The 26,296-nt window shown below is 39.0% G+C and overlaps 1 protein-coding gene across 8 annotated transcripts in view; it reads right to left on the bottom strand.

The window, feature by feature from the left end:
* Positions 1-9,072: 9,072 nt before the first annotated feature.
* ZDHHC21 (zinc finger DHHC-type palmitoyltransferase 21) overlaps positions 9,073-26,296 on the bottom strand; it is a 37,826-nt gene continuing 20,602 nt past the window's right edge. For 6 of the 8 annotated variants that reach the window (XM_032096891.1, XM_032096888.1, XM_032096892.1 and 3 more), the window contains 3 exons: positions 24,701-24,817; positions 11,438-11,481; positions 9,073-10,908 (listed from right to left, as the gene is read on the bottom strand). In XM_032096891.1, coding sequence (XP_031952782.1) covers positions 10,776-10,908; positions 11,438-11,481; positions 24,701-24,817 — 294 coding nt within the window. In that variant the 3' untranslated portion in view covers positions 9,073-10,775. Of the gene's footprint in view, positions 10,909-11,437; positions 11,482-17,830; positions 18,540-24,700; positions 24,818-26,296 lie in introns of those variants that run through there. The other 2 variants (XM_032096896.1, XM_032096895.1) reach the window with 2 other exon arrangements.

The raw sequence follows: 26,296 nt of genomic DNA, 5'->3' as shown, positions 1-26,296 counted from the left end.
TGAGTTCCACCTGACATCAAGCATTTGTTTCGAGTGACAATACTTGAGTTCTTTGACCTGAAAGAAGCTTACAGAATCTGTCAGAGAGAAGAGAAACTCCTGTTCAGATATCTGCTGCGGTTTGACACTGGTCCAACGCCAAGCACCCATGAGAGCTGGCTTGCTCACCCTCCCCTGGTACAGCTGAGCAGAGGAGGGAAAAGGGAAAAAAAAATTAACAAATGCTTCATGAATGAGGTAAGAACCAGGAGAAACACTTCAAAGGCAAAACAGGCTCAACCGAAGTTGCAAAGTGAACTTACTACTAACAGAATCAAAGGAGGAAAATGAGAAGTAAAATAAGCCCTTAGAACACCTTCGCCCCCCAGCCCCTCCCTCCTTCTGACAGCGCAGGGAGACAGGGCATGGGGGTTTGGTCAGTCCATCACTGAGATTTCCTTCCGCTGCTCCAGGAGAGGAGTCTTCCCCTGTGAGGCCGTGGGTCCTTCCCACGGGAGACAGTTCTCTGTGAACTTCCCCAGCATGGGTCCACCCTCACAAGCAGTAGCCCCACCGCCCCTGCTGCAGCGTGAGCCCCTCCCACAGGCACACAGCCCTCCCAAAACTGCTGCACCATGGCTCTCTCTTTCCTTGGGTGCAGTCCCCCAAGGACAGGCTGCTCCAGCCTGGAAGCAGAGGCCCTCTCTCTCCACCGGGTCTCCCACTGGACACAGCCTCAAGGCATCCACCTGCTCTGGCACAGGCACCTCCCCCACGGGCTGCGGGTGGATCTCTGCGTCCCCCATGGATCCCCATGGGCTGCAGGGGCACAGCTGCTTCACCATGGTCTGCACCACGGCCTGCAGAGGCATCTCAGCTCTGGTGCCTGGAGCACCTCCACCCCCTCCTTCTCCACTGGCCTTGGTGTCTCCATGTTGTTTCCCTCACATGTTCTCACCTCCTCCTCTTCTCTGACTAAAACCAAAACCTTGTCACTTTGATTTTCTTCTTAAATGTGTCATCACAGAGGCGTTACCAACCTCTCTCATTGGCTCAGTTCTGGCCAGCAGCATGTCCATCTTCAGAGCCATCAACCATTGGCTCTGCTGGACATGGTGGGAAGCTTCCAGCAGCTTCCTCACCGGAGCTATCTCTGTGGCCCCCTGCTACCTAAAACCAGGCCGTGCCAATCCAATCCAATACCTCACCTGGGGAAGCAGACCAGTGCCCAAGCTTCCTAAAGTGAAAGTAATTCTGAACTGCTTCCTCTGTGTTGGAAACAAAAATTTTATTTCCTTGACTTTATAAGGCCCTCCTCTCCCACACACAGGGAGATGCTGCTCTGAGACATGGAGAATAGTTAGATCTCTCTGTTCATATGCAAAAATAAGCAAGAAGAAAAAAGAGTCACAGAGCTACCCACAGATTTCTCTGGAGCCCCATCTCTGCGTGGTGTGCTGTGGCTGCAGTGCTGTTACTTCCTCTATCTGAAAACAACACTAGGTTAAAAATCCATGCTTTATTCATCAAACAAGGTTCCTGACTCTCCAGTATGCAGCAAAATAGATTTAAAAAAAAAAGAGAACACACTTGGACCAGTAAAAAAGGCATTGCATCTCCTTTCCTAGTTCATACATGTTGCAGTGGCTAAGTCCACTTTACACCCCCCAAGTTGCCCTAAAAGCACTGTGCTAGAAAGTTCTCCCTTTGTCTAGATTCTGCTGGTCACTGGCGCTCTCTCCCCTCCCATCCCTTTTCACACAGTTATGCCATTCAACCTTGCCTCTGCCCCCTAGCCCTCAGACCATTGGTTTTGGATGCTCTGCCTGCCCTTGGGGGAGTTTTTGGGACAAAACGGGTGCGGGCTTTCGGTTTGGTGTTCTTGCCTCTGTTCCCTTGGGGGTGTTGCCATTAAACACCTCAGAATTGCAGGCAGAGAGCCCCTCTCACCTCTTTGTCTCCGGTTCATGCACAGACTGTGTGTGTGAGCAGCTGTTCACAAGCACCTGCGAAGGTGAGATCGTGAGCACGCGTGGGTGCCGGCAGAGCCGCCTGAACGGTGCACTAGGGACAAACGCAGCATCGATCCACCGAAGCCCTCCCCCATACATACATATTGCTATGGCTTCTCACTACCCAAGGATATGAAGGTAGTACTCTCTAGCAATATTTTTTCAGAGTTATGAGGCTATGAGATCATTTGACTAGTCTAAGAAAAAAAAAAACTTCTTGGCTTTTTTGTTCTGGGAGTATTGAGGTAGAAGAACGGGGAAACCATATTTTGATTTTTCAATGCCAGATCAAAAAACCTTGATATAAAGCTGAACAGCTGATGATGCTGAAGCTGTACTACTGGTGAATGAAGAGACTTACAATAAAAATTTACAGTCTTGGCTGTTAGTGATAAATAATCAGAATTATTCCTCATCCATACACATGCTGCACATACATGTTTTTGTAGAAATATGTCCTGAATATGTAACTGTGTAGAAAAGAGCCAAATTAGATGCAGAAAGGTATTTTCAATTTCCCTACAAGTACTTTCTATAATAAAGGCATATACATAAAACTTCAATATTTGAAAGCAAAATAAATTTATCTCAAATGATTACCCATGACACAGTCATCTGTTATCCTTTAATTTAATCCATATTCAAAGGCAGAAAACTAAATACAGTTTCTTAACGTGATCTTTCTTCTTGGTGTGTCCAAAATGTTTATCAGAATGAGCTGAAAAATACATATACTTCAAATTCCAGTCACCTATGCACTGCTGGATGTTAGCCTGAATTCCTTATGTGACCTGTGGGATATGACTGTTTCTTCTGAAGTGGATTATCCAGATTTCTGTGACATTGACAGTACACGTTCAGCACTGCAGCTTTGCACAACTCCCGCTTTGGAAACCCAGGTGTCTTTGCTACAAGAACCAGAGGTCATGCAGAGAACTGAAGGCAGATATTCTGAGTCCCAGACTTGCAGTCTGGGAGTTAACATCCATTAGCTATCAAAATAAATTACCAAATTCCACATCCCTAGGGCTCAAATTACTGCACTGTCCGCACTTACACATCGTGCACTTTATACCAAAAAAGAGGAGCCCATTACCCACATGGCAGCCAACAGACTGGATTTTTCGGGTTTTGACCACAGCTCCAGGAAAGTCCAAGCTTCATGGAGTAAAAGTGATGTTAGGAAGCACATCTTAAACAGCAAAATCATGTTGTATTTAGGAATAAACTATTACTTGGGCTTGAAAGAGTTGCTACTCCTCAGCAGCACCCATCCAGTTTATTTTATGCTCATCTCTGTGCAACTGAAATACAGCTTTTTGGCTTACTGCATACAAAGCTTTTGATGCACACATCTGTGCTCACACTAATCCTTCAGCAAAGGGAATGTTTTTGAGATGGAAAGTCTAATGAGAAAAATATTGTGAAACTAGAGGACATACAAAGAATGTGCTGTAACTGATACAAATTATGGCCTGGGTTTTTTTCAGATTAGCTTAGCTTTATTTTATTCAGACTAACACATCCTCCATCCTTCCTCAAGCCCATTTACTCAGGTGGAAGTACACAGGGTCCAATTCTCACTCCAACTGCCCTTCCACACTAGTATTATTTTGGCTTATATGGGTAATTAATCAGACTACAGGAGTGTTTGCACGTATTTGTTCATCTGTACTACCTGGTTGCCTCTTAAAATAAACACATAGACTTAAAAGTACTGTTTCATTCAGCTTGTAAATAGACAAAACACATCAAGAAATACTTTCAGGAGCCTTAGGCACTAAAAATACTGGAGTGTACATATTAAAATTATTTTTATGGGCAACTGGAAGTAGACCTCAGTTTCCACACATTGAAAGGATAGCATGCACTCATACAAGACACAAGTCAGTTGTATCTAATTCATAAATACTAAACAAACTTCATTTCAGAGATAACCAGATTTGAAACTATTATCTGGGGAAAGAGGCCCATTGAAATTTCAGGCAAGAGAGACTGACATTTTGGCAGCAGGTAAGAACAGCTTCTTCTGGAATATGCACAGAACACAGAATTTTACAGGCTGGTTTTAGGCTATTGTGGAAAGATCAGTACGGAAGTGATTTTTATTACTGTTACTACTGTTATTATTTATTTATTACTGTTATTTTATTACTGTTATTAGCAGAATCCGGTTTTTGGGTTGAAACAGAAGATGCAATGCCTGCACCACAAAAAAGTACCAAGTAGTTTGTGCCTCCTGATTTATGAAGTGACACAGTTCAGCTATTTTAATCATTTCCTTGAAGAATAACCACTGATTTTCTTCTTGGGTTCACTAGTCTTGCAGTGATCTTCCTAGGTGTCTAAAATCTTGCCTGTATTTCTAAAGCAAAGACTACAGCTCGCACCATACCCAGCAGCTTTTATTGCTCTCTAAAATCTTTTCCTGTGGCCACTGCTGCACTGTTTTTTTACATCTTTAAAGCCAGTATCTCATTTGAAATAGACCAAAATGTGTGAATTTTTTCTGCATCAAAATGTGACAAAACAGAAGAGCTGCTGATTCAGATTCATTTAGCTCTCTCAAAAACTGCTACAAGGATGAACGATTTAATATCGCAAAAAAAGAAATACAAGTCAGAGATTAAAAAAGTCAGACTCTATTTTTGCAATTTGAAAAATGGCAATTTATATAAATCTTAGTTTGTACCTACATCAGAGGTTCCTACTCTGGCTGGAACTGTGATTATGTAGGCAAGAAATATAACCAATACTACAATAATACTAGTGTTGTTATGCCAACATTAGTTGGTATACTACTCCTAACAGAGAAAGTTTTCTATACTTCCACCAACGTTCAGCTCTTCTCTTAAAAGCAAACAACAAAGCTCAGGTAAGTACCTCACTAACTATTCAGCAATTTTTCACAGTTCATTTTTTCAAAGCAATCATTTGGGATTGTAGCTTTTTCACTTGTCACAATAAAAAATATACAGCAATGAGAGTAATTTAAAACAGAATTAGGAAAATCTACTAAGAGATTTGAAAAATATTAGTAAATAATTGACACAACTTTAAATCTATGTAAATGAAATTCAGTGAAGAGAAAGAAACTTTTACTTTTTTTTATTTAAAAATAAGATTTCATAAAAATACAGGACAAAAGAATTCTCAGTAGGAATGAAAAAAATAAACCATAACTTAAATCAATTTAAAAAAAACCTCACAGAAATATTACATGAATGAAACAAGCAAAGAGAAATAAAGCAATACATTGCTTATCAGCTGAACATATTCTTGCATTTTCAGATTTCATTAAAAGAATACCAGAGTAAGCTTTCCTGTTTTTGTATTATTCAGTCATTCACCTTGTACATTACCCATTCAGGCATAACCAGTGTTAGACCTCATAATTTTCAATAACTCCAGCACAACTTTATTCAGCATTATTTGAAAACAGTCAAAATCAAACTAAAAACAAATGACTAAAACTCAAACACATGCCCACATGTGAGCTAAAAAATTCAGAATGCTAGTTTACAAAAATCAGTATTATTTTTCTGCCTGTTAAAGAGACAGAGTGATAGTTTTCTATCTGTAGACTACTGTGATATGCAGATACCAGTCCTAGGAATGTGCGTAAAAATACCCAGAAATGCACAGAAATTGGAAGTTAAAATAGAAATTAAATTTAGTATTTTCTAACTTGAAAACCACTGTAAATATAAGTTATTCTTACAGTTAGGCAGGTGGTACTTAGATGTCCCTTGTTGCAACAACTGGCTTTAACCACTCTGCCATAGTCTGGCCAAGACACAAGATGCCACTGGATAATTTCAGCAGAAATGAAATGCTAGGCCTAATGCAGTCCACAGATACAAGTATTTCTATGCCTCACAAGTTCAAATGCTCAGCACTGAGAAAGTAGTACAAAAGTCTTTTGAAGAAGAACCATGAGGAAACATAGTGACTGGGCCTTTTTGCTCCTTACATCATCACACCAAGGAGGCTGGGGATGCACAAGGAGTTGAGAGAGAGGGGACACAGCTGGGATAGCTGAGCCCAACTGACTCCAGGGATATTCCACACCACATGGTGTCATGCTCAGCACACAGAGCTGGGGGAAGGAGAAATGCATGAATGTTTGGACTGGTGTTTGTCTTCCCCAGTCACCGTCACATGGCTGCAGCCCTGCTTTCCTGCAGCTGGCTGAACACCTGCCTGACCATGAGAAGCAGTAAATTAATTCCTTATTTTGCTTTGCTTATGTGTGTGTGCCTTTTGCTTATCAAACCTATTGTTTGTCTTTATCTCAACCCAAGAGTCTTCACATTTTTACTCTTCCAGTTCTCCCCCTCATCCTGTTGGGGTTGGGAAATGACTGAGTGGCTCTGTGATGCTTAGTTGCTGGCTGGGGTTAAACAAGGACATGTGACATCCCACTTGGTGTTTTATTAACCATGTATTTATAAATTAATGAATTAACTATCAGGAATATCTAAAGAACAGCTCAGAACATATTTTAAAAGTTACGTATATTAATAAAGACTGATGCATAGAAAATTTATTCTTAAAATTCCACGTACATGAGAATTCAAGACTCCTCCTTCAAAGCAACAGATCAGAGGACAGATTCACAGACATTATTTACTGCATTATCTTTTACTTTAGACATCAGCATTTTTCAAATGAAATCTCAAATCTCTGATTATGAGCAGACAGCAAGTTAGCATTCTTCAGTCCTACCAGGCGTTACCCCACACTGCACATAAATCAGCTATTTTCAAATGTTTTCAGGGAGGAGTTAATTGGTTGTTTAAGTTCACTTTGTGCCTCTCAGGAAATCAAATATTGCCAAGGCAGAAGATAATCATTTTCCTTGATAAAGTATGTGTTGTTCTGATATTCTATTAGGATGAAATTTAGTAACAGTGTCTAAGATTTTTTTACACGCATAAAAATGACAAACACTAATCAATCTTAAAAATGCAGTTTATACTGAAACAAAGAATCTTAAGAAAGACCTGGAGGGAAAGAAAGCAATGGTTCGAAGGATTCAAGAATTTCAAGGTTTGAAGGATTTCAAACTGGTTCATAAAAAAGTCTATCTGGTTTTTCCTGATAGAACAACTCTTTCTGAAAATTAGTTTCAGAAACATTACTTGGAGAAACTAGTAATATGATAGGGTCATTCAGTTAAATTAAGGAAAAAATAATTACTTTTACCATTTTAGAGGCCTCTCATTCAAACAATGAAGCTTAGTACCTCCTAAACTATCAAGCCTCTCCAAATTCTCCCTTCTGTCCTCCAAATACTTATAAAAGGGATAGAAATGAACTAGCAGTCTTAATCATGTTGCAAATTGATTCCTAATGTCATGATGAGCAGGAGACTGAGAAAAAGTAGATATAAAAGGAAATCAAACAATATGGAAACATTTGAGAATGTGAATTTGTGAAATTAGCACTTTTGTTTGAGAATCAGGCAAGATTTTCATGGACATCACTTGCTGGATAGTATAACTGATACTCCAGCCTCCAGGGTCGTCTGTCAGTCATTTAAGCAAGCACCTTGGAATGCAGAGGTTTTCTAATTTCCCACGGGCAGCCGCTCGAGAGGGAGGTGTAATGGCTCTGGCGGCTCTCCGGGGTGTGCGGGGTCCCGCGGCGGCTCCGCGCACGGCGGACGACAGGGGGCGCGGGGCGGTGCGGGGCGCGGGGCGGTGCGGGGCGGTGCGGGAGGCGGGGCGGTGCGGGGCGGTGCGGGGTGCGGGGCGGTGCGGGGCGGTGCGGGGCGGTGCGGGGCGGTGCGGGGTGCGGGGCGGGGCGGGGCGGTGCGGGGCGGTGCGGGGCGGTGCGGGGCGGTGCGGGGTGCGGGGCGGTGCGGAGCGGTGCGGGGCGAGGCGGGGCGGGGCGCGGGGCGGTGCGGGGCGGTGCGGGGCGGTGCGGGAGGCGGGGCGGGGCGGGGCGGGGCGGGGCGGGGCGGGGCGGTGCGGGGCGGTGCGGGGCGGTGCGGGGTGCGGGGCGGTGCGGGGCTGTGAGGGGTGCGGGGCGGGGCGGAGCGGTGCGGGGTGCGGGGCGGTGCGGGGCGGTGCGGAGCAGTGAGGGGTGCGGGGCGGTGCGGGGCGGTGCGGGGCGGTGCGGGGCGAGGGGCGGTGCGGGGCGGTGCGGGGCGAGGGGCGGGGCGGTGCGGGGCGGTGCGGGGCGCGGGGCGGTGCGGGGCGCGGGGCGGTGCGGGGCGGTGCGGGGCGGTGCGGGGTGCGGGGCGGTGCGGGGCGCGGGGCGGTGCGGGGCGGTGCGGGGCGCGGGGCGGGGCGGTGCGGGGCGGTGCGGGGTGCGGGGCGGTGCGGGGCGCGGGGCGGTGCGGGGCGGTGCGGGGCGAGGGGCGGTGCGGGGCGGTGCGGGGCGGTGCGGGGCGGGGCGGGGCGGGGCGGTGCGGGGTGCGGAGCGGTGCGGGGCGAGGGGCGGTGCGGGGCGGTGCGGGGCGGTGCGGGGCGCGGGGCGGTGCGGGGCGGTGCGGGGCGGTGCGGGGCGGTGCGGGGCGCGGGGCGGTGCGGGGCGCGACCGCCGCTCCAGGGCCGCTCCGGGGCCCCGCCACCCCACGGCCCCATCCCGCCGGCCGCAGCAACCACGGCGCCCTTTGAAACTAAGGCTTCTGCCTCAGCACAGAACACACAATTATATGCCCCCACGGTAAATGTACCAAAAATAGTTAAATCCCTGGTTCTCCTTCTGAATAAGGTTCAGAATGTACAATCTGCTATGATAACTGATTAGCATTGAAAACTTCAAACTATGTTTTGCTCATGGAACATTTAAATATTGGAACGGAAAATGAAATATTATTTCCCTGTATATTCCAGAGACTTACAGTTGAGGGGCGGGGGGGTGCGGTGGGAAGGAAAAGGAAATAATAGAGCCATTACTTTATTATGTATATCCACATTCTTTTCAATTTCAAGCACTGCTCCAGTCTTTTCACCCATTTCCTCCAGCTTCTTTTTGTTTAAATATTGCTGCCAATACAAAAAAAAGCCTAACCTCACTACAAGTGGTATATAAAAAAAAAAAGGAAAGTGGTTGAACATTAGGCTTGAAATTAAAATTAGTAAAACATTGCATCTATTTTTAAAAGGACAGGAAAAGTAAAGTTGGATCAAATGTTAGACATTTACAAAACTTTAAAGTTCAAGTGATTTTTAAGATGCACTTTTTGGAACTTTGAATGGATCATCAAAATCTGTTCATTCAATAAAGGGACATCTAACATTGGCAGGAACTGTATTAAGACTTTAAAAGAGTTGATCTAAAACTTTGTCGCAAACACCACTCATGACAAATCTTACCCTTCTTTTTTGAATTAACTGTCCACAAATAAAATATTATTTTCTGAACAGTCTACATATATTAAATCCTGACTTTGTGTTTTTTACTGTGTCCTCTTGCATGGATGATATTTAAGGTGGGTCCTAGTCCTATTTAAACTATGCAACAAACACAGTAAGCACCATAAGTGGAAACATGAAGCTGTGAATTCCTTCTAGAAATTCACAGTAGTTTTCACAATCATCTCAAGTTGATATTTGTATAGATACAGAGGGCTAAAGTAAGTACATAATTTTTCCAGATACAGGAAGACTGAGTTGGTACTTTGGCAATAGTTACCATTTTACCAGATCTGAAGGATGCTTTCTTTGGTCAACTACTTCCATACTTAAAGGAACAACAAGCTATCTACATCAACGTAGTACCCTATTAATTGAGTTAATATACTTCACTGTTCATGTTAGTAACAAATCTATATTTATGTATAAATATTTTAATTACTTTTATTCAATATACAAACACTCAGACCAATTCCAGCTAATCAAGACTAAAGAAATGAAAATATAAATTTTTAACTTTATTGACAATATACTCTTCTTTATGGTACATTATGCTAACTAACTACATCTGTATTTTTTAAAATTAATCATTCTAGTATTTGCACCATGCAACTTCTTTGTTGATTATTGCTGATTCAAATCCTTGGCATATAGGGAAAACATGCTTTGTATCTGCATAGTTTACCCTGAAATATTTAATCCCCCTCACAGACATAAAGACATGAACACTTTTCACTAACATCGTATCTAGGCTGAAAGATAACTGTAAGATTTCTCTATGTAAACACACACATTTGCGTGCATTTACAAAACCTCTCCAAGAAAGGTTTAGGAGGTACTCTGTTTCAGATTTAAATGTTATCTTTCATAGTGTGGTGCTGCAGGATTACTTTTGCATATCATAAATAACTGGCAGAATTAGGGAATTTTAAACACACGTAGCAGGAAAAAAAGACATTATTATTATTCAGACAGCCCTACTGATAAAACCTTAAAAAAAAAAAAATTCAAGGCAGAATAAGACACTTAGTGAGAAATCTAACCATCAATGTAAACTTCAGTGCTTCATACACAAAAAAAAAAAAAAAGAAAAGGATAAAAAAGGAAAAAACAAAAAAGAGCCCATATCAAACTGGATGACAACTACATTCCAGTTGTTTGCTTTTGGTATTAACCTCAAAGACAAATGGAATCTCTTTAGAAAGCTAATTTGAAAGTAAATATGCATAAAGTTGATTGTTTAACTTTCATTAATCTCAGAACAGAATCAAGACCATAACTAAAATAATGCCTGGGGCACACTGTGATGCCTATAGCTGGATTTTAATTGACTTGAAGACTGTCATAGTCCTATTATCATAAAACCTGTAATACACTTCCAGCATGGAGGACCCATCTGTGCCCACCATCCATCTGTTTAGACATGATTGGCAAAGTGGTAGGGAACTCGCAGTGGTTGCCTCTGCCTGAAAGGAATAAACCACAGGATCTTCCAGTGAGTGCCAAAAACTTCTGAGAAGGTCTGCTGCCATGGCTTTCGGGGCCTTGATCTACAGAAGACAGCATTATTAGTGGAAGACAGCATGCCCACAGTGCACTTCAGTCAGCTACAACAATGTAAGTTGGCTGGGGATCCATTACTGGACTCTGATGAATTGTGTCTGAGCATCACAAATACAACTTCCATTTCATTACAACACACAGCTGAGACTTAACTTTGGAGAACAGAAACTATCTGTGTCATCAATCAAAGGCACCTTCTGAAGCACAGGAGACCTCAGAATCAATGAAATGTACATGAAAACACAGCAGAAAGTATCTTTTGGTCTGTACTTTTGAAAGAAAATATAGTTCCACTGGCTTTGGGTAGGGAAAGAAAGGGAACAACATGAGGCTACTTTGTGTACAACCAATATTAAAAGATTAGTGAAGTGCTGCTAGAGATAGGAAGTACAGAGCACAGCACCATGCAAAATCATCTTAACAAAGTGCCTTTAGCTCCTTTACTGTCTCAGCCAGTTTAAAAAAACCAGCTACTCCCTTAGCATTTCAGCAGTATAGGAATTTTACAGAACTTACACATCTTCACAACAGTTTGACATTTTTTCTATGCTTGTTGTGTCCTGTTGAAGAAAAAAAAACAACCATTAAAAAGTATTTATTTATATTCCTAACTTTTAAAATGTCATTAGGAAAGCAAGTAAATAAAGCAGGGAATGAATTATTAGTGTACACTGCTTTGACATTAGTTCCAAAGGTTGCATATTACACATATGCCATATTAGTTTTAAATTAATGTGAGATTACACACATAAATTTTAACTCAGTCTGTTAAGTGATTTTTACAAGCACGGTATGAAACTATACTGTGTAGTTTGACTACAATACCAAAGAATGCCAACAAAAACTTACAGCATTATTACAGCTGAAATGAATTCAGATATTACAATTAATTCATGGGACATTTAGAAGCAATGTGTATAAGGTACACTCTTGCCATACTTTCCACAAGCACTCATTCCAGACGTGCAGTATTCCACTGAGACAACCACAGGAAAAGTTAGTAAAATGCAACCGTTAACAGATGAAGTATTTTCAAAAGCAGGAAATAGTCAGAAGTTTTAAAACCATTATCTTCACGAGTATTATAATGCAAAAAGCACAACTGGAAATATACCATAAATTTCTATAGTTCTACAGTTAAATACCAAATATAAAAATTGTTCTCTTAAAATATAAAAGCTAAATAATGTGCAGAGTTAAGGCAATCCTGCAGCTAACAGCAACTTAAAGTCATACTTTAATTATAAGACGTTGAGAAAAGTAACAGACCAATTTTAGCTTAGATCATCCCCAAATAAAACCTCTAAAACTACCAATAGTACTTTTTTTCTCACTTTTCACTATGTATTTCACCAAAAAGCTTCCCTTTTTTTGTGAGTATCACGTAGGAGGTTTCAATACACGTTTATAGTTCATTACATCCCCAAATCACTTGTGAAGTTCAAAGCACTATTAATTGAAATATTCCTCATGGTTTCAACTCCTTTCCATTGGCAGTTTGATATTTCCCTTTACTTTTCATTGATTCAGGCACGCACACAATGCACCTGTCAAATCACAGCAGCATTTGAGTAAGACCAAGAGCCTATCTGAGTTGTCCCAACCACATACAGACGAAAGGACTGTGGTTTAATTAGGCTGCAACTGCATTGTCATCTGGAAACACCACCTAGCACTAAAAACCATACTGTGCTCCTTGATTGTTCCTGCCATCAGTGCATGCAATTCAGTGCAGGCACTGCTGGGACTCCGCCCCATCTTCCACACAGTTTTAAGGGGGAAGGGTGAAATATGAGTGGGAAATAATGTACAGGAAGCTAATTCCCTGCTCCACCAGACATGGGTGGCTCCAACTTCCTTGCCAGTTTTTGTCCTTCTATTCTACTTCCCAGCTCTGATGAGTTTTGGAACAGGATCCCTTACGACACACTAAATGGTAAAAATCTTAATTCTGTCCACAACCTATCCAGCTGGATTCCAGATGCACTATGTCAAAGGGGAGAAGTCCCCTTTTCTCACACTAACCCATCAGGATGCACAAGTTCTTGCCCAGAAGTTTGTGTAGAGAAGGCATGCCCAGAGCAGGTTACATAAACCACGCTGGCCCCATCGTCAGGTGGGTTTTAACACCGACTCAGCAGTGAGGGAGGAAAGGACTGGAGGCAGCAAACTGTAAATACTGCTTGTTGTTTTGACTCCCACAGATAAACTGCTGCTCCTCTCACCTTACAGGCCTGTCTTCCCTCTCCTGCTACAAGTGTCAGGAAAGCAGTACAAGACACAAGTCATTCTCCTTGTTAGGGCAGGACCTGAGTGCAGAGCAAAGGTGTACTTTGCTTCCTTGGACTGGCTTTTTGTTCAGCTTTTGTCAGAAAAAACACCACCGTTGCCAACCACAGAAATTCATACATAGCTTTTTGAATAAAAAGGACTAAATGAACATGAGATTACTTCTATGGTATTTCAGCAAGGTGGAAACAGCATTTTCATGAGATGCTATAGCTCCTTTTTTACTGCAAAAATATCTCCGTTCTAGGAATAATTCTCTGGTCAACTCAAACCTATCTATCCAATAGTACAAAATAATATTGGCATGTTTGAAAGCAATAGTGGCAAATGGTCTTTTTAAAAACAATAACATGCTAGTCCAGACTCTAAATTGAGTTATAGCTATGGAAGATTTACGCTACCATTTCAAAAAAGGGGCTTTTTAACCAGCTTTGGGTGCAGAACTAACATCCCCAAATACCTTACATATGGCTTTCTGCTATGTTTCTGCACATTGCTTATTCACTAATACACTTGTACTGCTCCCTAAAATACTGTGTTTGAGATTTCTGGGGGGAAATCACAGGTTAGAAATTGGAGATTGTATTTCATTTTAAGTGTTGTCATGGCATGTTATCAAGACCTGAAAGGTTCTCATCAGGGTCTGCTCCCTTCAAAACTGTAACCTGTTAAATTAACGAAGTTAAAGCATCAAAACAGGAACTTCCTTCCTCCCTCCATCCCTCTCTTTTCCCTCCCTCCCTTCACCCCTTCCTCCCCCTCTTCTTTCCCTTCCTTTCTTTTCCCTCCTGCATTCTCTGCCTCCTTCCTTGCCCCCTCCCCTTCCCTTAAAATGCCAACATATACTTTAGATTACTTTTGCTTTACAGTGAAGTAATTGGGACTGAGCAGCAAGTCCTTTGCTTCTTGGATACTTTCAGAATTATAAAAACTTTAGAGAAGCTGCAAACTAGCAAAGAAACATTGCTCTGAAGTTTAGCTGCTTAACAAGTGCTGGTGACTGAACTTAATAAACAAAATGCCCCTCATACCTTCCTTCCCCCAATATTGCTGCCAAACTCATTTGAAATGTACTTTCATTTGAGACTGAACCAATTTACCTTTTCACATGAAAGTGAAACTTCACAGCACCCCAGGAAAGTCAGTAGCCCCTCTGGAGACAGGAGATGAAGGAAAAGGAGAGTACCACAGCTGAGTTTTGACCTGTTATTTAAGGCTTCCTTCTCAGACACTAATATTTCTTCTTTGGAGACAAAGGACCAGAATAGCCACTATTCTTCTGAATGACAAGGTGTTCTGCTCATTAAGACATCTTACAAATGGCTTTCAACCAGAATATCATCTCTCTTAATTATTCATTTGATGTATACCAAGATTTTGCTACAACATCAGAATTAATGTGTTCAGCCTAAGAGGCTTTGGCTGTCTGCGTCTACTATCAGCTTGGATTACTATTAATACAAATAGAACTCTGCTAAGATTTTTTTTTCCAGACTCAAAGCTAATGCTAATGTTAAAACCTTTTGGAGCACTGGCACTCATCCAAAAGTTTAAAATAACTTGCTATGAGCAAACATCACATACCTATGGAATCCTAGTAATCTCTAACTCTAAAAATCCCTTAAAATTTGGAATTGAATACAAGATGAAATTGACAAACACACAACTGATTAATTTGACATGATGGATCATCTGGATTCCCAAAGTCATCATCCAGATTGGAAATAAAAATTGTTCCTGCACCTGGTTATTGAGAGATACATAGCCAATCGTAAGCATCTTAAAGCAACTAGAGAAAAAAAATCACACCTTAGTGAGATAGGCAAAAGAAATTAGAGGAAATAAACACAGGTATAGGAATAGGAAAAGGGCAAAGTGTTCAGATTCTGCTGAGGGGAGAAGAAATGTGGGGCTTTTTCACTTTGAGCTTATACCACAAGTCCATAAGAGCACTTTGCTTACTCCAAGTAAGCTACTGCCACAGCTAAGACTGCTGTAAGAGGAAGGAGAAGAATGGAAAGACACGTACGTGAAAGCACTGAAAGAGTTCTGCAAACCAGCTTCAGATTCACTTGCAAACGAATGCATCCACATTAGCTCCGAAGAGAACTGTATCTTTCACATCTACACTTTTATTTAGCATAACCAATTGCCAAAAAAAAAAAAGAAAATTTAAAAGATCACATGCACTGTTTAACAGACCGTGCTATAGGATGGGTTTTATCATGAAATAATTCAGTATGAAAAAATGCAAAGGGTATTTTTTGCTTACTGAATCATGTTTTCCAAAGGATAAACTGTAATTTGTAACTCACACGACTAACTCCAAAGCACGAAGCTACAATCCCTGGTTCAGTTTCTCTTTTGTGTTTGCTTAAAATGACATGCAATCATTACAGCTCTATTAAATACTTGCAGTAGAAGAATGTAAGCATTATGCCATGCTTTCAGTATTTTCAAATGTTCAGTATAGATGAATCAGCAGAAAAGTATAATGAAACAGAAAAAGAGAAAACAGAACTTGCAAGCCTTCCTGGATTTGCAGCCTTTGCTTTTATCTGAAAGTTCAAGACAACACATCCTTTATATAAAGGGGTTTTTTTGCTTTTTGTATAACATCCTCCCATGGTGTGCATGCAAGTGACAGATTAGCAACGCAAGAATATAAAATACTAAACACAGAAAGAATACATCATATTTGAGAAATTTTCTCTTTTTCGGCATTAAATACATTTTGGGTTTACTTTTGGCCACTTTTCAGCATTCTTTTTTTAATCTAGACTTCTCATATATGATTAATTTTATCAATTATAATTATGTTCAGCCTGAAAATTATTAGTTCTAACTTTAAATCCTTATATCGGATTCATGTGCTAAATGAAAAATAAAGCTACACTATGTTATGTCTAGGGAATAGTCCTGCACTCCTCTATGCTCTGATTAATTCAGTTAAATAGATTTCCAATTTATTTATCGGATATTGGAAAATGATTCAATGAAAAGAAACCTTCTGATAACAAATGAGGGATACATCCACAATGGAGGAAATACAAGCAGGTCTCGTAACTTCAGGCTATTTCAAAACCATGGTATGTTTGGTGCAGATAGCTGTATGACAAGAGACATAAAAACATGTTATATTTATTGATACCTACAATTACCTTCTTAAGACAAAAATATCAGGGAAAAATACTTAAGAAAGCTAGTCGTTGATCTCCTTCACACAGAAGCCATTTTAATGGTCTGATGTCTAAATCTGACAAGCAATATGTAAACAAAATGTACTCAGCTCATGGAACACTCAAACATTATTTTTACAGTTACTTATCTTCAAGTGGTTTAAAGTACTACCTTCACTATTAGAAAAATAGATTAGTAAAAGGATTTCGTTCTTGAGTGATGAACTGGGGATAATTTTGGCATGATATTTTACAATATTTTACACTCCTTGCACAGTATAAAATCTGATTACATTTTCTAGCTTGCACTTTTTCCTTATAATATTGTAAATTATTAATTTCAATAAAAGTATTCCTATTTACCTAAGACCATGCAGTGACCTAAATAAAAGAGATGAGATCTTTTGCCACATAGAGTTTCTTACATTTCTATTTATTCCTACATTTTAAAAGAGGGGATTTTTTTAAACAAACTAGTATTTTATTTTTACGGTAAATATGTATTTAAAGATGTCAGAATACATTCATTAAAAATGCTAAACAAATTCCAAGTGTATTTGAGAAAAATAAGGTAAAGATACAAAAGAATTTACACAGTTAACAAAAATCATGTTCAAAGACCAGGACATTACTAATTCCTGACAATTTAATTTATAGGACTTCCCACAGTCTTTTAACAGGCAATCTACCTATAGGTGGATTAAAGGTAGAGACAGGAAAAGGGGAAGGGATAAGAATAACGAGGAAGAGGAAGACGGACAATGTTAACATTAAGTTATTTTCTGTTAGTAATTTCCAATTACTGTTGGGGGTTGTAGTTTATAAGCCCCTTGCTTTCCCTCTACAATTACTTTATATCTTACACTGTATTATAGCCACATAAAGAATACAATTGCCTGGAAATCCTAATTTCCTCTACCAATCCTAATTTTTAATATGCTAAACTTAATTATGAGGATTAATAGTTCCTTGATTATGCTCGTGCCATGTGTGAAAAAACAGGAAAAGCCCTTAGTATTCACTAATCAAAATAGTATTTAATAGATTATCTGATTAAAGATATGATTACAAATATTTTCAATTACAAGATACTTATCATTAAAGACAAAAAGCATTTCAGCAGAACTACAACTAGATCACTCTGCATATTAAATCAGCAATGGATCAATACTATAAAATATGCAAAGAATTAAAAAGCTCTTGATTTTACTAACGGAATAACTGCAGCTACATTTTCATTATTTTGAAACTCAATCTTTGTAAAAAGGTTGAAAAACTACCTATTAAGATACACTTGCTGTTTTAAGGTGAAAAGGAGAAACACTGCAACAATAAAAAGCAAGTATCAATATTTTTAAAAGCTTCTGAGGGGAAAAATGTATGTGGTAGGCACCATATTGTGCACCACACAGGCTGTTGAACACTATTTTCCCTTCTATCCTTCCTAAAGAAAATAAAGGGAAATTTCTCTTTTCCACATCCAGAAAGTATTGTTGCAACAGGATATTGGCATATCACTGCACACCATTCAAACAGTTAATTAACAGGAAACCCTGGTAGCATTAATTAAATTAATAAAGTCACTGTCCACTTAGTTTATGATAATACATCCACTACTTTGCACAAAGGCCACATGGTATCTATTAAATTTATAAAAGCCTATCCATTAAATAGTTCTGCCCCAGAGAAACAAGTTAATTACTAAATAGTTTCAATGAAAAGTTTTTCTCTGCAATACCAGCATAAATCACATTAAATCATATTTAATGGACTGTAGTGGAAGAATTAAGAAAATTTCTTTTCTTCCATAGAAATAGTTTGTTAGAACATACGGAAAAATGAAACACTGTTTAGTGTTTGAGATAAAAACAATCAAAGGTAATCCTTTAAAACGAGGATTCAGATTAGTGTCTGCAAAGGATGCTGTTTAACTGAAACATCTGGTAGCGTTACGTTGAGAGACAGGCCTTTTTTAACTTTGGAAATGAGATTAGTAGATCAGTTATTTGTAAGTGTCCAAGTAATTTCTAATTATTTTATCTGGGTCACAGATAATCCGCTTTTACAGGGCTCCCACAATGACATCAGAGGATCACTGTTGAACTGATTATCCTGTTACCTTCCACCATCCATGGGAAGACCGGATTTTCCTTTTGTACAGAGGAAGAGAAAGAAGTGGCTGATTGCTTCAGACAGGTGACAGCCAACAAAATAAAGAACACCACAGATCTTGAGAGAAGAAAATCTCATATATGCAAAAGGTACCACTTTTAAAAAAACAGTCAACAAACTGAATACTTCTTAGCAGTATCTGGTGCAATTAAAAAACTCACTAGATACAAACAAATATGAAAATAATCAGAAAAGCCATTGTTTAAAAAACAGCATGCCATATGTTCTATAGTAGTGTCTTGTAGATCAAACATAACCAATGGAAGAATCTTACAGTATAAAGAGAAAAACTAGGTTTTATCATCATTTAACTCTTGATGTGAAAAACATAGAGGAGTAATTTCTTAAAACTAAAATGGAATATGAGTGAGAGAAATGCAAATTCCAGGGTTAGTCTTCTACTAATATACACATGAGCATCCTGACAGTGCCACCTTTTTTAAACAGACTGAAAAAAAGCATTCTCTTTATAATAGCTCTGTACCTCCAGCAATCATACATGAGAAACAATCTGGGGTTGATAAAAGAGACTTTTTTTTCTAGGTAAATTTATGCCTTTTCCTATGAATAAATGAATAAGTAGGCTAGTTATGGGGTTTTTGAGGAAAACAAACATCTGTTACATATAAAAATGAGAGAAAAATTCTTGAAAATTCTTGAAAAATTCTTGTCAAGAAAATATGTCTTGAGAAAGCAAGCAAGATTCTGTGTACTATTTGATTTAGCTTCCCAATTAATTTGTTTCATATAACTACATGAAAAAAAGGAACTGGAAATAAAAATCAGTAACACAAATACATCCTTCTCAATACCTTCTCCTAGCTTAAGTGCAAAATACTCTTTTCTAGATAAATTTTGGTTTTGTCACTTCAACACAATGCCATTAACAGGTGTACACAACTGTTGCACAAGACAGGTTGTCTGTATTTTTTTTTTGCAGAAAATTTTCAAACTTTCTGAAATGGACAAAGTGATAATTTACCCATAAATCATACTTCTACTACTTACACCAAACCACCAACAAAACCCCACATCTCTGTCTTCACAGGGTTTTAAAGTGTCTGTACTGCAGCTATCTTGTCACCCAGTAGTGATTGAGGCCAAAGACTGCTTGTAGACTACAAGCAGCTAGAGGAGGTCTGAAATAAAGAGTAACAATAATCTTTAAAATTGTTACTCTCAGTAGAAGAGTAGAAGAACTGCACTCTTCTAAAATGCTTTTTGGTATGTTTTTGTTTGTTTACCTTAAAAGTTTGCTTCTACTTTTCAAGCAGTGTAATTTAAAAAATCATGCTGTCTGAGAATGTAAGAACACACACTCCAGTTAAGGAATATACAATTTGAAATTGCACTACAAGAAATGACAGGGAATAGAGGAGTGGTAAAGCAAGTAACAAGAAGGCCTTCAACATAAATGCATGATCATCTTGGAAAGTACATCAGACAGTGTTTAATTCACAGATGAAACCAATTTTTTCCATCCAGTTCTCTAAAAACTTGAATATTATAAGTAAGAATAATTGTTACAACGAGATTTTAAGAGGAGTATCTCCTTCAAAGTCCTAGAGTTCCTAAATTAGGATTTTAAATTTCTCCCTATTTCAGAGGCTTCTGAATTAGAAAGAACCTAAATACTTCTATTTCCAAATTATCCAAATAAAACTTCCCCAAGAGTAATGTAAAGTACATGCTAGCAGAAGTGTTAAAATTCAGGGTAACAAAATTAGAGGCAAGTAGAGCTCAGGGAAAGCAACTGGGGAAGGAGGATGAAAAGAGCCATGTGCCCCTTCTGATAGAAGTGTGTTTCACATATGCTAGTTTCTAAGGAGAAAGCACTAATCCTGTATACAGAGGCCACCTCAGCTGCTCCCCTCTTCATCAGAACAATTCATGTCAAAAGTTCCTCTAAGGACAGTTTTTGCCAATCAGCTGTTCTCCTCTCATTGTAGGAAGTCACCTCCTTTGCTCTTTGGCTTCCTGGACCTCCGAATGACTTATGAATAGCCCTGTGCTAATGATACCCTAAACAGTGATACCACAATTACAGTGGTGGTAAATGTACTCGGAGAAATTACTATGTGGTAGGTTACTTGGTCTATTCATCGCCTTATCAAGCAGTACAGCCTCAAGAACATTCTCTCAGTAAGAGCCATATTTTAGTACACAAGTTACAAAGTTTTCATTTTTACCAGAGAGCACATTTTTTCCAAGCACCTTGGTATCTGTTGAACACACATGAGGCAGGATAACAGCAGAATACATGCATATTTTTCTTAAAGACCTTTTAAAAAATTATCTACTGTTATAATCAGTGACAGTTACACAATGACAGGCACAGATCAGTCAAATGTGCAACAAACCTGAATTTTCCAAAGTGCTAGCACACATGGCAGAACACTTCACCTGCACTTCATAATGTGCTGCTTTGCTTTTCTCTTATTAGCCACTGCCTTGTTCCAGAAAAACATGATGGAGGATATCAGATACATTCTTTCCATTATGCACTCAGCCAGACATTTTATGACTTTTTGAAAAATATATCAAAGCGGAGAAAAAAAAAATGCTAATCTATGAAGGCCTATGAAAACCCTCTGGTAATTCTTATGGTTTGTCAATCTACCACTTAATTCTAGGAGAGTATAACCCTACTTCTTAAAATGTACACAAAGATCACATATGCAAATTTATTCTGGACATTAAACTTTATCTGTCTTGGTTTTGTGGCAAAAGGATAAATCTCTGAAAATATAAAGACCAAGAATCTGGAATTTTTTAATAAGCATGTCTATTATTCCTGGGAAAAAGGGGCCTTAGCTTTGTATTACTAAGATGAAAACAAAAACTATTGGCTTCATTTCTGGAAAATTATGTAATGATGGTCAAGCAAGTTTACCTTATGGAGAATCAGGAAGTCTTGTTAAAGTTTGATAAATCTTAGATTTATCTTTCTTTCCAAAAATTTTTGCAGTACTTGAAATACTGGTAAATAGTAATGTTAAACACCAACAAACCTTAACCTGCTGGACTCCACCAAAATTCAGATCACAGGGCTGCAACACTTATTGTCTCAACTGTTCAAAACCAGCTGTTTTTCCAGGAGCTGTGGAATTAATCTTGGTAGGTGTTAAACTGAAAGAACAGGCGCAAGAGCATAAACTACAAAAATGTGTATTACCTGTTCTGCCATACTAGCACAAGAGTTGCTTTGCCTTTTTCAAAAGGCTCATGCTCTTGTCCCTTGCACACATCTCTAGGCAGCTTCAGCAATCACTGAAATTAATGCTTTCAAGAATAGCTACAGAGCAATTCATATGACATGAATGCCTTAACTGTGCATATCCATGCCTCCAAGAATCTTAAGTTTCTTTCAACTTAACCTTGTCTGCACTATTACAGTTTAATGATTGTGTTCTGCTATTAAGTTTTGATCTATACCTTATACTAAATTAATTTCATCACTAATTCCATATTTAATATAGAGCTCATTTCAGATACAATTTGTTTAATTTACACAGGAGGGTTAGATGCTGAACTGTAACTCCAGCACAGCACACAGTAGAAACATCACTGCTTCTTACTGTTCATGGTTCATTGCTTCTACAGGACATGAATATCTTGCACACTCAATGTGCTCAGCTTCTGGGTGGGTATACCAGTTGCATTGTTCCCTACTCTACCACCACAGGCCCATTGCTAGCCAAAGCTGCCAGTGGTTACACAGGAAGCAAGTCCCCACACTAGAATGCTGGCAATCAAAAACGGTTTGCACAGAAAGAGTTTCTGACACCACTTGCAGACTAAGCACAACTGTACCAAACAGACTTGCTTTGTTTGAAATCTGACTGGTTGTTGCCAAGCAGATTTCCTCATAATGACTGTATAGCTTATTCTTGCCAATTCTGTACTCACGAAGAAGGGAATGAAAAGGGAGAAGATGATTGTCCTGCTGGTATGAAATGCTCTGACTGGGGGATGGACTACACGACCTATGTTCAGTGAGTAAGTGCAACAGCATCCACATGGTGTGAATGAATTAATGTTTCAGATATACCAGTAACGGATTTCTACTTCCCCAGCAATCCCATCAAGCCTAAAAACTGTCCATATGACAATAGCCCCTCTGCTACTGGGGGGACAGGTAGGGTGCAGTGAGAGGCCTTAATGAAGATCTGTACTTTTCAGCATCTGCCTCTCACAGACCATCCACATTGACAATACTGGAGTATGTTTGTTTCATGAAGTTTGGCAAAGTCAACAAAAGAGAGTGTCTAGGCATACTGCAGCTCAGCAATTATCATTTCAGCAGAAAAACTGGACTTGAAAATGCTATTAGCCCACACCTGTTCCAGAGTAGCTGCCAGTTCTGTAAGTGAATGTACTTCACAGTATATTATATAACTGACAGAGAAAGAAAAGATTTTACAGCAGCCTGAAAGTGTTAAGGCTCAGGACAGTGAATTTACAACTAGGCATTCATCATGCCTATTGCAGTGGCAGCACAGTTGGTATCCTCTGTCAGAACAGAAATGTCCCAGGCTCCAGGTGTATCTGACAGAAACAGGTTCAGTCTGAGAGGTCTTATTTCACATCCAGTAATAGCATCTGAATGGATGCTGATGGTCACTGCTAAAATTTAGTCCAGCTTCTGGCAGCACACAGAACAGAATGATAGACTTAAGGTCTGTTCCTTTTTCCCTTCTATATCCAGTCTGTGGTTTAGTTCAGGACTGATCACATGGGTTTTCTGATCCTTCTTGTACATATCCATTTAACAGAAACTAAAAAGACATCCATATTTCAGTATCTGAACTATTAGGGTCACTGAGTTTCTGTCTCTGTCTCTCCTGTTATGGGTGAGCAGAATTCATCACTTCAGCTAGATAGCCACCACAGTGCTGGTCTAGAAAAACATGCCAGTTCTAGATGACACAGACATAAAGGTCACGTGCCAACATTTAAACAGGGAAGAGAAAACCTGTCAACAAGACCCTGGAACAGAAATCAGGCACACAGTAAAGGTGCATAAATCTGTTGACCTGGGAGTTAAGAGTAAGAAGGAGGCAGCCTGGTAGAGCAGCTGGGGAATAATAATAGACAGTATAGCTATCATAACAGAAAAAGGCAGTAAATTTATGTAAAGGTAATACAGTAAAACCATAAAGCAGTAATATTGCTTTAATGTCATTAGAAACTATAGAGTAATTTTTTTTCCTTTATTCCATACAAAAGAATTACACAATACAGTTAGGAGGTTTTCCATTCTGTACCTACAAAGGTTAATACTGTGCAAACCTTCATAATTCCAAAATGAAATATCAGGCAGATCTCAAACAGTTGTAGTCACAAAGATGCTGCCATCTTGAATGTTACTGCCTTTAAAAAGAAGTTCAGCAGGCAACATCATAGACTCTTTCAGCATGTATATATCCAATTAAAGTACTCTCTCTGTAGTGTTGAACAGTATTTTAAATATTTGTATGTATTCTCAAGACAACTTTAACGAATTTCTTGGCACCTATTAACTTCTAATGTACAGAACAGGACGTTACGCCAAAAATAGCTTGTTTGTTGTACATATTTATTACATTACCAAATTCCAGTTAAATTCATTTAACTGGAAAATTTTTCTATGCAGTAGATTTTTTTCTTTGCATCTCTAAATGCAGAATATGCATCTCGACTGTAAACTGCACATTATTACATTCTACAGTTTAGCAAATAAAAAGATGAACATAAACATATCTATCAAAATACTTAACAAAGAGGGTGTGTTCTCAAAATTTGATTTCTTAGTGAGCCTCACTGTCACATAATTTTGACCAGGGTACACAGGAGTTTAAAATGAAAACAAAAAACACACAACTACATACATTGTATACTGCACAATTCCAGGACAAGGTATGAGTTTATTTTACTAATAAAAATCAGGAAACTGACTTGAAAGGTGAAATTATTAGACACTTGTTTGTTGGAAAGCTTCTCAGACTTCACTGGTGTCAAGAGGCTTGACAGAGCACATATCAAGCAAGTGCCTCGTAGTGTGTTTTTCTAGTCTTCCCTTAAATGCAATCTGCTTTTCTGCTTTGACTAATTGTACTGAAAATAAAACTAATATATACTTCTAAAATTAGGTACTTACAGTGAAAATACCCATTAGCTGAGTGTAAAAGAGTCGACTTATTCCACCTAGTATTATTAGACCCATGAAGGCAGATATTCTTAGGAGAGCAAGTTCATGTCTAAATACAAACACATCCTAGAACAAGACAGAAAGAAAAGAGAGACTTTAGCAGCTACAACTTAATTAGTCTTTGAACCAAGTGGAAATACTAGATGCAAGGTGTAAGAGGTGTTCTCAAAAACTAAAAGCTGAAGGCAAATATCGGATTTTGAGCTACACATCATTGATATATTTATTTATGTTTTAAAAGTAGAAACCAATAATCTTTTCTTTATACATGTTAACAGCTGGCAGTTTATTTTGACAGAATGTTAAAAAAACTCCTACAAGTAGTTGAGGTTTTGGGAAAAGATCAAGCTCAATTGGATTATTTCTGAATCTTTCATCTCAAACTGTGCCAGATTGCTGCACAAAAGCTACATAAGACAGGAAAACTACTCTGTTAAACAGTCTGATTTATTAAGACTCTCATACCTCAAGTACCACGCATAGCACGTTTCATTTTTACAACACTTCTTTTGAAAGAAAATAAACAACACTCCAAGCTTGACTCTTGAAGATTATACCTTCAAAGTCCAAGTATCTGCATTGTTCTCACTGTAGTGCTGTCTATTATCCAACATAAACTTATCTCCAACTTTTAAATTTTGGCCTTGAGTGGATTACTGTCACTTTGGATGCACAGTAAAGATGCTTCAGGATACAGAGGAATATGGGTGTATTTGATCAGCTGCATTGGAAAGCATGTTCTCATCCAGCGGAATATATGAGAAGCATTAGACAGTGTTATGTAATGTCTTCAAAGGATAGAGCACCTTATTTTTATCACAGAACCTTTTTACGTGGCAGTTACATTACGTGTACTCAAGTTCAGACCCCATTCTCTTATTTGCAAGTTACAGTTATGTTCTTAAGGCTGTCTTTTGAATATACACATCTGTTTTTCCACTTACAGATGCTAGATCATGGCAGGAAAGTATCAAATCTTTCAAGTAAACTTTAAATTAGAACCAGAATATAGACGAGAACTGAATGAAAAACAAACAAACAACAACAACAACAACAACAACAACTTATTTGAGGAAGTGTTGATTTGAGGAAGACAGATTGCGGGTTTTAATTAAACAGAGAATAGTTAAAGCAAATTATGTTTAGTAAAAAAAATCTGATTTTTCACTTAAATAATTTCCATGAAAGTTCAAAATATAAACCCAGGAAAAAAAGTTTAGACTGCCTACTAAAGCTGTGAAGAAAGTCAGTATTTAATGAGCAAGTATAAATCATAGTTTAAGTATAAAAATAGTTAAGCAGCTAAAACAAAAAAATTCCCAGCAGTCTTTTCTGAACTGTAATGATGCATCTCCTCTCCCCCTCCCTTGTTAATACTGACCTTTCTTGCTACTGTAGAAAATATATTAATTTCCACTTTTTTAACTCTTCTTACTCATTTAATGACTTAATTCAAAGATAAATCAACTCCAAATAAAACCAGTCATACTATACTTTATTTCACCTTCCATTAGCTAATGAAAGCTTTAAAAAAAAGCAAGGTAA

The sequence above is a fragment of the Corvus moneduloides genome, chromosome Z, assembly GCF_009650955.1.
Source record: "Corvus moneduloides isolate bCorMon1 chromosome Z, bCorMon1.pri, whole genome shotgun sequence".
NCBI lineage: Eukaryota > Metazoa > Chordata > Aves > Passeriformes > Corvidae > Corvus > Corvus moneduloides.
The sequence above is the reverse complement of the archived record's forward strand: the minus strand, read 5'-3'. Positions and strand labels throughout refer to the sequence as shown.